This window comes from Corvus cornix, chromosome 1 (assembly GCF_000738735.6).
Source record: "Corvus cornix cornix isolate S_Up_H32 chromosome 1, ASM73873v5, whole genome shotgun sequence".
NCBI classification, from domain to species: Eukaryota; Metazoa; Chordata; class Aves; order Passeriformes; family Corvidae; genus Corvus; species Corvus cornix.
In genome coordinates, this window is record NC_046332.1 from 43,212,438 (window position 1) to 43,224,929 (window position 12,492).

At 39.8% G+C, this 12,492-nt stretch overlaps 1 protein-coding gene across 2 annotated transcripts in view; it reads left to right on the forward strand.

Annotated features, from left to right (window-relative positions):
* The window catches only part of CUL5 (cullin 5), a 33,230-nt gene extending 26,921 nt beyond the window's left edge, over positions 1 to 6,309 (forward strand). For both annotated transcript variants that reach the window (XM_039564440.1, XM_010400563.4), the window contains exons 15-19: positions 323 to 498; positions 615 to 776; positions 1,454 to 1,572; positions 2,847 to 2,970; positions 4,114 to 6,309. In XM_039564440.1, the coding sequence (XP_039420374.1) occupies positions 323 to 498; positions 615 to 776; positions 1,454 to 1,572; positions 2,847 to 2,970; positions 4,114 to 4,308 (776 nt within the window). In that variant the 3' untranslated portion in view covers positions 4,309 to 6,309. The remainder of the gene's footprint in view (positions 1 to 322; positions 499 to 614; positions 777 to 1,453; positions 1,573 to 2,846; positions 2,971 to 4,113) is intronic.
* Positions 6,310 to 12,492: the final 6,183 nt, after the last annotated feature.

Sequence of the window (12,492 nt, forward strand, 5' to 3'; positions counted from 1 at the left end):
GATGAGGGAGGCTGAGGAGCATCAAGTATTGGACCTGCCATGCTGAAAACCCTTGAGTAGTGCTTATAAGCATCAGCTGTAAAGCTGCACCAGTGTTTAAGGAGCTCTTCAGTAGCAAGCCAAAAAAACAGGTTTCAATCAGTGCTGCTGGCAGAAAGCCAGTGCTGCATAGAGTACCTTAATGTTTAAGTAGGTAGACACCCTGCAACTTTCTGAAAATTCAGTCCTCCATAATTGTGTTCAGAGTAGGAAAAAAACCCAAAACATTTTGGTTTATCTGTCTGTTATGCCTAGATTCATATAATCCAATATCATCTTACAGCTGACTCTGTGAATATTAAAATTTTAAATGCTGGCGCCTGGTCCCGAAGTTCTGAAAAAGTGTTTGTCTCACTGCCCACGGAATTAGAAGATCTCATCCCAGAGGTCGAAGAATTTTATAAAAAGAATCACAGTGGTAGAAAACTCCACTGGCACCACCTCATGTCCAATGGAATTGTAAGTGTGCAGTTTTCAGCGTATCAGTCTCGATGACTGTATGCTCTGTATTTATAACAGTAAGAAAGCTTGTGATCCAGACAGGCTTATAAGTAAAATTTTCATCCTCTTCACAGATAACCTTTAAGAATGAGGTTGGCCAGTATGACTTGGAGGTAACAACATTTCAACTCGCTGTGCTGTTTGCGTGGAACCAAAGACCCAGAGAGAAGATCAGCTTTGAAAATCTTAAACTGGCAACTGAACTCCCTGATGCAGAACTTAGGAGGACTTTATGGGTATATCCCTTTCTCTTGGAACAGATTGCTTCTTGATTTCTGTACTCTGAAATACAGGATTAGTATTTTTAAAGCACTGTCTGATAACACTTTGAAACTGAAATGTGAATGCCTTTCTTGGTAATTAATCAGTTGTAATGCTGGCTCCTTGCACTACTGCTGAACACACACAGTATTTACATTAACACGTTCTCTCAACCCAGTATTACTTCACAAACTTTTGGAAACTACAAGAATTTTTTGACCATAAAAAGCTGCCTAAAGCACAGAGTTACGATTGTGTTTTGTCGAGTGGGTCTGGTCTAATTCTAGGAAATTAGTGACACCTGATAAATATGTTACTTAAAAATAACTTCAGTGTTTGCTTTAGCAGACTTCTAATTATTTAGCTCACGAATAAAGAGAGAAACCACGTAAGTCAGACTTAACACCACTTCTGTAGCCGTGAGTTCGTGTGTTTTACTGCTTTGTATGATTTTGTTTATGCTAACCCATTTCAGAAGGAGATTTGGTAAACTGTGTCCCCCCTCTGATTTTACCAGTTCCAAACAAGGCTGTGTGGTTCCCTCACTACAGTCTGCACAGCAGTGAATTATGGTCTTAGAAAGTAGTTGTTTCCATTTAGAAAGTCTGGTGTTTTATTTTCATTCTTTCTCCCCCTCCCCTTTTCTCTGTAGTCTCTTGTAGCATTTCCAAAGCTGAAACGTCAGGTTTTATTATATGAACCTCAAGTCAATTCACCCAAAGACTTTACAGAAGGAACCCTCTTCTCGGTGAACCAGGAGTTCAGTTTAATGTAAGACGATGTTTGAAAAGTAAAATAACAATGTACTATTTTATAACTAAAGGAATTCACTTTAACTTAACCTGTATTCTTGAAAGTTTTCAAAATTCAGCTAGATACATGCTTTGCTGCCCTGTCCTCATTTAGTTTTGGCAATAGTCATGCTTCAAGTAGGTGATTGGACTTGATGACCTACAGCATCTCCTTCAAACAAATATTTCTATAATTCTAATCCCTGTGAAATTAAATTTCTTACACACCTAAGGATGAGGTGCAAAATTGGAGGCTTTGCCATGTTCCAGTTAGCAATAACTCCATAAAATTTCATGGAAGACAGCCTGTGATCAGAGCACTAGTGTTGTATTGATTATTACGCGCACGCAGAATTTCAAAAACGGAGTGATAAGTTAAAAAGAAGTGAAACTGCTTTAATAATATGGTGTGCTGTCAAGAGCCAGGATTTTTAGTGTGGCTCTCACCAGCGAGGAGTGTCTTTATTTCTGTGAGAATTGCAGGACACTTTTACTGGTGCTTTGAAATCCTTTGAGCACAAGATAATACAAAGAGAGAATATCCAAGTGGTACATACTATGTTCAGCGTGTTTTACTTGCGCTTCTGCCTGCCTCTGTTGTCAGTGACTATGATGAGAACTGGCTCCTTGCTAGTAACCTCAGATTCTGTGCCTCATTCTCAGTAGCAGCTGGACATCTGGATCTGTGGAGAAAGAGATAAGTGACAAATCTGCTTTCCTGGGGCTTAGTTTCTTGTCCAGGGCCATAGTGCTTATTCCTGTCATCAGGATTTTGAGCTCTGAGAAATGATGAGAGGACATGACAGAAGACACAGGCTGTAGAGATAGTTCGTGGGTGACCACTGGAGAATGCCATCAGCTTTCTTGGTTGCAGTAGCTGGGTTTTGTCCCAGATGGTTCTTTGATGGAATATTAACTAGTCATATTTCCTGAACTTTGTTGTAAAAACTTCCTTCAAAGAGCCCCACATTCATATAATTAAATTGAAATCTATTTTTCTGAAATTTTATTGTTTCAGCTTCTGGATTTACTTGTAATGCTTGCTAGCATTATTTAGGTTTCATTGTGTGGAGACATTGGCATTGAGTTCTGATCTGTCAGACAGCTCTCTCGCTGCTGCAATGCTGATAACCTATAAGTATCTGATCTATCATGGTACTCCTTGCTGCTGTAATTTAAGTTTACCAGGAATTCTGTAATTGAAAGTGTTTGTTTATTTTTTTGCTTACTTTCATGCAATACAACTTTTTTCAGAAAAAACGCTAAAGTTCAGAAAAGGGGCAAGATAAATTTGATTGGTCGATTACAACTTACTACAGAGAGGATGCGGGAAGAGGAGAATGAAGGAATAGTCCAGCTAAGAATATTGCGAACCCAGGCAAGTAACCTGCCAGAGCAATACAAAATTCCTCTATTTCTTTTGTTGCATTATCATTACTGTAATTTGTTGTATTATCATTACATGCTGTCCACAGTTGGATGTTGATGTATGAAATGGGTGCTTTGGAATCCCATTGGAAGTCACTTCTGCTATATGACTCTAGATCCTTGTGAATACCTGATTTTGGATGTGTGTTCATGCACTTCTAGTTGTCAGCCTCCTGTTCTGAAGTACCAGGTCACCATCTTCAAAGAGGACAAAGCAGATATTGAGCAACAGTGTGGTTGTGGGTGACAGCACCAGATTGATAAAGTTGAGTGACACTGGCCACCACCACGAACAAACAGCGTTGCTGATCTTGGTATCTCTAGTCTCAATGAAGAGAATAATCTTGGAGGTGGGATCACGCCGTGGTAACAGCACTACGACTTTGGAGAGGCCTTCTCCTTAGAGGAAAAGTTGAAAAGTGCATCTTAGCTATACAAACTGCAGCTTCCTGCTCTGTGGTTGATAGTTCTTCAGTCAGCTACTCATGTCAAATCTTTTGAGCTGACAGTTTTAGAAAAGCCTGATTTTTTTTCTGGCATCAGGAGTCATTACCTACAATGGAGCCTCAAAAATCCCATTTTACCTTCAAGTTTCAGGTCTGTTCTGTCAGTCAGGTTGGATTGCAGGCCATGCACACTGTGAATTGTACCACCTGATGTAACATTATGATGTGACCATTCTGGGAGCAGCGGGATTAATGCCTGGTTGTACTTCTGAAATCAGTGAGACGTTCACAAGGTATATCATAAGTCACCTAGGAAACTGCAACTTCTGCTCAGGGAGTGAATGAACATTTGGTTTTAGTGAGTAATTCACACTCTAGGTATAGGATTTAGCTCCTCCTTTGACTGGAATTGTCTTATATCTCTTGCATCTTGACAGTGCTTCATTCTTTTCCTTTATCAACTTCTTTATAAAAGCAGTTCTGTATATACATAGACTAAAAAATGCAGCATATTTCTATTTTCTAGGGAAAAATACAGATTTCCTTGCTGTCTTCCCTTACCAGGAGCCTCCTATTAATGCTGTGTTCATTTGTCACTTCACCCAGACATTTAAAAATATTTTTCTTTTCTTCTTGTCCCCCACCAGGAGGCTATCATCCAAATAATGAAAATGAGGAAGAAAATTACTAATGCCCAGCTTCAGACTGAACTGGTAGAAATATTGAAAAACATGTTCTTGCCACAAAAGAAAATGATAAAAGAGCAAATTGAATGGCTTATAGAGCACAAGTATATCAGAAGAGATGAGTCAGATATCAACACCTTTATATACATGGCATAATTGGAGGACTCTGCGGGATGCTGAGAACATAAATGGAAGGGTGCTTGGACAGACAGCTCAACAGTTTGTGCTGCAGAAGGACTTGTTTTGACTTTCGTTACATATTAAAATCCCTGCCTTACCTTACAGAGGACTATATTTTGCCAATCTCATTCAGCTAGCATGATGGCATTCCCTTCATGTTGCACACTTTTAACAGCATGCTGTTTTGTGGGAAACTTGCATTCATGAAGAGCCCATTGTGAACTTTTTAAAGTAGATTCGATTTACACCCACCAGGAAGAATACAGATTTGGTTTTTAGATGACCAGTACTTGCACAAGGAAAAAATACTCAAATATTCATGCACTGAGGAACTGCTATTAGTTTTGTTTTGGGTTTGTTTTTTGTTTGGTTTGGTTTTGGGTTTTGGGTTTGGTTGTTTTGGTTTTTTTTTTTTAATGCAATTAGGACTAGAAGTAGCACTTTCACTTTTGTGTTTTGGATCAACAGAGTAATGTACTGTCCATCTCGGATCCTTTTCATGTAATAATATTCAAGAGACACAGACACATGCATCGCGACTGATATGTATTTGTTACAGTTAAAACCTGTTGGCTAGAGTAGTGCTTCAATCTAGTAACTGGATTTTAATAATTGACACATTAAGTGACACAGAAGTAATTCCAAGTCATCGGTGATATTTTTCCCTAAGCAAGAGATGATTGTTTTTTAAATTGTTTCCTCTAAACAAGTCGATATGTTGTTACCTTATATGGACAGATGATTTGCTACAACCCTTTTTGACAAGGTAAAGGTTTCTTGAAAGATACTTCACTATAAAAGCAGGGCGGGCCTGCTGTATGAACAGAAATATTAAGTGTATTTCCTTTTACATTTAATATTTATATTCCAAATATTTCAGTATGACTATATATATCAGGATGCATTAAAGAGTAATTTATGCTCAACTCCCCCAGAAAGAGAATAACACTTGAAGATCCCAGTACTATTTCCTCAGTGGTAACTTTTATATACATGCAAGGTTAATCCAATTGGACTAGTCAACATCTTTATATGAAAACCAAACCCTCTGCTTTTTATTTTGTAACTGGTAGGGTAGGAAATACACTTCTAATGAAAATGATACAACGCTAAGGAAAAATACTGTGTTTAGTGGATGCAGAGAGAGTGCCAAACACACATCAGGAATCTCAACTTCTTAAAGTTACCTCTTCCATTCTCAATCATCTGAAGTAGTCATTTGGCACTACCCTACTCTCTGCTATTGTGAAATGTCCCAGCATGTACTGGAGCGATACCATGAGTCATAGGAGCAGAGTGCCTGTCTTAGGACAAAGGTAAGTTGCGCTTTACTCAGTTCTGTATGAATATTTCTTCTATAAATCGCAAGTGTGTGAAGTTATTTTTTAATTAATGAGTTGAACTACATCTAAAGGCCTCATCTTTGGTGAGAAATGGGGAAGAGGATACCATTAACTTTAGTCAAAAAAGAAAGCTTTCCAGTAAGTAAGAGGAGGAGTTTTACTTTCACATGGTTACAGTAAAGTATGCCATAAGAGTGGTTGAAAAGCAAACTCTCCAAGAATGGCTGCTTGCACCCTTAAGCAGGCTGCGTGCTCCGTTACTAATGTAAATGCCAGTGTGACTGCCTGCGCACAGTGTGTACTTGGACATCTGTTTAAGTAGGAAATTTTTGGTAGTGAGGGTTTCATGACCAAGAGATTGCAAGAAATCAAGGCCTGGCCAATAACGATTGAAATTCTACAGCTTGTGTTACATGCTTTTATTGATACTCAAAAGTAGATGCTGTTTAAAAATATTGCATCTTTTATGTTGGCCCTGTGGTGTTGCAATTCAGAATCAAAAACAAGTGGTGCTCTGTGTAGTTAACCAATGAAACTATTTGAACATCAGAAAACAAAATTCTAATAAAAAACTTTGTGCTGCAAGACTTTCAGTCTTTGTAACTTAAAAGTAATAAATGCTTACTTGGGATAACTGGGGAGAACATTACAGTCTGAGCACACTCTTCAACATGAAAAATTCCAACCCTTAACCAGAGAAAAAGAGGTGTGAAATGGTCACACGAAAGAGCTGGCAAGGGTATAATGCTAATTTTGAAGCCATTGGTTTAGATTTGAGAGGGAAGTTTAAGAGACTGCATCTCAGATACAACTTAGGAAGTTGGAAGCTGGAGTGCATGCAGAAAGCAAAAGGTTGCTAAAAGCTAAGGAGCTACATGTTCCTTCAACTAATAAATACAATACAACCTAATTGTTACCTATATATTTTTCAAAACCTGGCATGGAAATAGAATTGGTAATGTGCCTATGACTTGGTCATTTTTCTTTAAATATATACCAGAAATGGATGTTGGGTTTTTTATGACATCTGAGACAGACACCAGCAAATTTGTTAAAGATGCAGAATCACGTTTAGCGTCCTTCATCAGGTCACTTCACCAATATGCACTTAAAACTAGTATCACCTGGGGCAAAGGGAGATACCTGGGGTAAGCTGTCTTTTGGGGAGGGTAGAGTTCAGATCTAAATGAAAACTATTCCTCACTTGCAATATGGCAACAATGCACTTTTAAGGCTGCAATTTTTAGCTATGAATATATATGTCCAAAGACCTAGCTTAAGGAGGTGCTGCATCTGAAAAACACGTTGCCACACACACTGCCACGGTGAATAGCTAAGGAACGAAATCTGATGTAGAAAGGGTGGGGGGGAATTCATCCTTAATGGGTTTAATTAAGAAATACTGTTAAATCTTTCTCTGTCCCAACAACTTGATGAGAATCTCTTTCAATTCTGAAGTCTTCCATTTTCCTCTCTCCACAGTTGGTGTCCCTAGCTTCTATTTTTACTCATTTATCTTTCATTTGTTACGACTGTAATGCAGTTACATTTCCAAATGACAATGTGACTTTCTCATTTTTCACCTTTTTAAAATTAATATAAATGTTATGAATGTTCACATCTTGCATTTATCTGCATTGGGATGCCATTGTCCTGTAAAGTGCAAATTTTAAAAATACAATTGGCAAAAAGATTTGATAGTTTTACAGAAAGATTTGCTATCTCAAACTGTTTTCTATTTTCATCTAAATGACTGGGATGCTATCTTTGTAATTCTTTAAGGTCATATTTGTGAAATAAACAATACATGAAAGCTTTTCTGTCATATACACTATATGTAGTCTGGAGTGTTGAGCGAACTCAAGTTCCTGAGTTGTAATAACTATCTCCATATGGTATTTACAATTTTGAATGTGTGCCACTACCAAGATAATAATGCTGTACAATTTTGAATGGTGGTAGTTTCTGTATGGCAGTCCAGCTGAACTATTTTGATGTACTGCTTAATTTTTGAATTTTATTTTTTAAGTTGTATAATTTATTTTCTTGCAAAATAAAAATGTAATTTAAAAGACTACTCATTTAGCAAGGTATTTTGGTGTCTCACCCTATAAAATTTTAAAGTTGAATTCAGGTGCTGCTTCTAAAAAATGCCAAAGTATTAAATTTGCCTGACTTCAAATCCCAACATCTGTTATGATCAGAGTACTTTAAAAAAGAAGTGGATATTTCCAATTCTTTCCTTGTTAAAAATTTTTAAGTACTTAAAAGTTATATATGTAGAGCTATTTAGTTTTCTGAATTCTATTTAAATATGAGCTGTAGTCTTTCAGTGTATCAAAGCCTGCCATGCCAAAAGTGGCTGGGAATTGCCTTAGTTTATGGCATTTTTAAAAAGAGTTATGTCTCTCTGCAACTTACTGGGATGCAGTTGGATTGCTGAATATTTTGGTTGATTTGTCTCTGAAGTTATTACAGTGTGTGTCACTGAAAGTTACCGGTGTTGCCATGAGATAGTTGGGACCTTCAGGTAGCTGATCCTGCAGTAAACAGTGATGTGTAACAGTCACTTGCCTGAAGGAGTGCTTTTAATGTAATGGCTTTTCTTCTCTGCTTGTCCTTGCTTTTTAACGTGAATCTCTTTGTACATTTCAGCTCCTTTCCTTAAGTGCACCAGCTAACATCAGTGTTCTGTGCTTTCTGGTACATGCAGAGTTTAGAACTACTTGTATGGAATAAACAGCTATTTTTGAGTGACTGTTCGGTACTGCACGTGGCAGTTGGCCACCTGGCAGTTCTTGCAGGCAGAGTTTTGATGGCAGGTTGCCATTATTTCCAAACTTTTTTTCCCTCTGTTAGGGCAATACATAGTCTTTCACAATGGTTTTCCAGGTGAAGTTGTTCTTTAGAAGCCAGTTGTCGCAGGAGTTCCTTGCCTGAATCAACTCGTACCACTGTAAATTGATCATGGTTTAGGTAGAATCATTGACCTAAATACAGAAGGCTAAACCTGGTTCATTCTTCTGATAGAGTGAGAATGTGGCTTTACTTTCTTCTTTGCTTTGCCTGTCAACATAGAATCATAAATTGTTTAGGCTGAAAAAGACCCTTAAGTCCAACCATTAACGCAGCTCTGCCAAGTGCACCACTAAACTGTGTCCCTGAGTGCCACATCTACACATCTTTTAAGTACATCCAGGGATGGTGGCTCGCTCACTTCCCCGGGCAGCCTGTTCTACTGCTTGACAACTCAAGGCCATTTTTTTATTATTTGGTAGAAGAGACCAACCCCACCCCCCTTGGCTACAACCTCCTTCCAGGAAGAGTGGTAAGGTTCCCACTGAACCTCCTTTTCTCCAGACTAAATACCTCCAGTTCCCCTCAGCTGCTCCTCACAGGACTTGTGCTCTTGATCCTCTCCCTGAACATCTCAACATCTCTAGGTAGACTTGGTGCCTTGCATTTGTTCCTCATTTATTTTAGTGATGGAGATCCACTATGGAAATTCAGTTGGATACTGTACTTCAGCTCCTGCATGCAACCTGAAACACCCATAAGAAAGAACAGCTGGAGGCACAAATGGCAGCTTCTGCTTCCCTCTGCAGATCCGGGACACACCAAAGTAAGTGCTTTCCCTGCTTTTCCCTGGTGAGCTAAGGAAGAGAGCACAGTGTGACTGTTTTTAATAGTTTGTGATTGAACACCTAAAGTTGGTGACTTTGAAGTAAGTACATTATAGTTGTTCTTGGTGAGAAGAGATGCTGAAAAAATTAAAGAAGGGAATGCAATGGAGGTTTCTTCCTGTTTTTAAGACCATAATATTATGTCTCATATTACGTACATACAGTTCATGATTTGCCATCTACTGCAGTCGCTGACTTCTGCTACTGAAGACATTAAGGAAATTAGCACACCTCCTGCATTTCTTGGAGCAGGCACTTGGAACTTATCTCAAGCTGAGGTAAATATGTGGGATTTATTGTTCCAAGCAGTTATGCTGGATGGCAATAAGCCTGCTGTCCCAGATGGAATTCAGCCATTGCTTCAGAAGGAATAGAGGTGTGAAATGGAACTCTGGACAAGATGTGTCACTTAGCCCTACACCCAACTTTGGTGGCAGGGGACTGGTAGGTTGCCACACACCAAATGCTGAGAAGGAAACCAACGTGCCATGGATCTGGGGAAGCCAGGGCTTCAGCTGGGAGAGGAGAATTCAAACATGTGTGACTGGGCTTCACAAAAGCAGAAATGCAGAGAGTAAGGATTACTTTTCACAGAATCACGTAACAAAAGCACTAGGGCTACTTGACAAGACCAGCAGAAGATTGGTTTAAGATGCTATAAGAGGACGTGTTTCTGGGGGCTGCAGCTCCCCGCTAGCAGCAAGTTCAAAAAGGGCTAGACAAATTCATGGGTTAAAGATAATAGCCAAGCATGAAGGTTCTAACTTCACTCAGCAGTGAAGGTGGGAAAGCACCTTGCTCTTCTGCTCGGCCTCAGGCAGGGGCTGTGGCAGGCGCTCCTCTCCTACAGTCTCTATGGAAATCTCTAATTCTTCTAAATAGGAAATATCCTGAAAAATCTTAAAAGCCCTCCTCAAGGAAAAGGGCTGAAGAGGGAGGGGGGGAAAAAGGGAACCAATTACTAAAAGCAATAGCAGAAACAGGGAGAAGGAGGAAGATGTATGAAGATGACTGGACCAGGACCAAAGATGTAAAATGTAGGGTAGCACCCAGCAGAGCAGCCTTGTCAGTGCTCACCATCTCCTGAAACTGCAAGCAGTCCCTGGCTGCTGCCTCATGAGGAGGGACACAGATGCCTCAGGCAAAAAGGTTTCTTCCCTACTGCTGCTCCAGCTTTCTCCTGCTGGTGGTGTGGCTGGCATGGCATCAGGCAGGGAGGGTGTAAATAAGCTGATGTGGGGAAAGAGCAGCCCAAAGGACTGGGACAGGGACTGAACCACAGTGGCTTCTACCACAGTGGTACTCGTGCACATAAGAGATAGCTGCTGTGACGGCTTTTTGTTTGACATATTAAAGGTATTTTTTTCTGGTTGGTGGTTTTTTGGTTGGTTTGTTTGTTTGTTTATATTGCATTAGAGGATTTGTATCCTGAAATATATTTCCTAGCTCTGGGGAGGGACTCTTTCTTTCCTTCTCTTAGTTTCTCCATGCACTGCAGTTCTTACACAGCTCCAGGCTAACTTTTAAACTTGAATTTCAAGAATATCAGTCATCTTGTTGGAGATAAGTTTCAAAGCAATTAAATAAATTTGGTTATAGTGCTATGCTGTATCTTCAACATTCCCATAGAGTTAATACTTACCTTGCTGAAAACTGGTGAATTACCCCATCACCTTGCTTACTCTTTAGGCCAGGGATGTGATACTCTGTGCTACTACAACAGTCATATTTCAGCAGTGTCCTGTTGAACCAAAAGGCCGTGAAGGAGTTAAAGACCCATGAACCAGTTAGCCCAAGAGGACACAAGTTATGTTACAGCACCTGTGCTTGGCCGTCTGGCCTATCCTGTGCTGCACCTATTCCCTGGCCACAGAAAACACTTGGCCAGCTAATTGTGACAAAGGAGCCTGTAGGAGCTTCCTCCTGGCATTGGTAATTACACCACCTCATGTTGTCTTTATCTCAAAGCAGCAGGTTTTCATGTGAAGAAGCTTTTGTTTGGCAATAGGAATAGCGACCAGAATTGTTTTCTACTCGGAAGAGCTCTAAAGACAAAAAACTTTGGGGAACCTCTTCATGGGCAAGATCTGCACCAAGGGCTGTGTTTGATGCTGCACAGCTGTGGGTTGCCAGCATCTGAAGGGATGTAAGATTATCCTTACAGTTCTCTTTTTCCTTGTCTGTGAGGTCTGATAAAGGGACGATTAATCAATATGTGTGGGAGTCCAAGTGCCTTTCTGCCTGAGATGGATGTTAGTGACAGTGCATTAGCAGGCTATATCCCTAAAAAAGAGCTTTATACTGCAGGAGTAAAGGCAAAGTTAAATAAGAGCTTTCTGGGTTTTTGTTCTGCATGTTTTTGGCATTACTCATTTCTGAAAAATATCCTCATCCAACCTGGATGTTTTTCCTATATGGTACATACATATTTTCAGAGTAAAACCTTCAGTTCTTCCTGAGACAGTATTTGTCAGTTCCTATGTTATCTCTGGTTTGTTATTGACAACTCTGGCTTTAAATCAAAGGTCTAGACTAGAGCACCTTAAAGCATCAGCTACCAAGAGTCAAGGGAGCAAAGGAGTACAAATGCTTTCCTCACCAGTGCCTGTCCCAATCAGCCTCTTGCTGCATGTCTGGAGAATCTTTCGATATATATGGAAAGCAAGAAGTATTTTACATTTGAGAGCGAAGACAAAGTGAAATCCTCTCTCACAGGAAAATGAATGAGATGGAGAACAGAAGATTAACTGAAGTAGTTTTGACAAACGTTTAGTTTTATAATGTGAAGATAAAATAAAAAGAAGTCAAGGTAGCAAACGGATGTTAACAAGTTGTTGAAATACTCTTGCTTTCTAGGTGCTATATCCAAAACCTGGTTCTTGGCATTCTAGTTTGTGGTACAAGAGGAAGGAAAGGTGTGGGAGCTCTGGGGGTGGGTCGGACGGTCGGGACAGATGGAGACGAGAGATCTCTGAAGTCAGATCTTGGAACATGCGGTTTATTGCGAAGGGCGTGGGTACAGGGGCACTGCTTAGAGCTGCCAGCTGCAGCTCGGAGCAGGCCCAAGAGAGCAAGAGTGTAAAAGTAAGAGCAAGTAAGTAGAGTGGATGTAAGTAAGAGTGGAACGAGAGAGA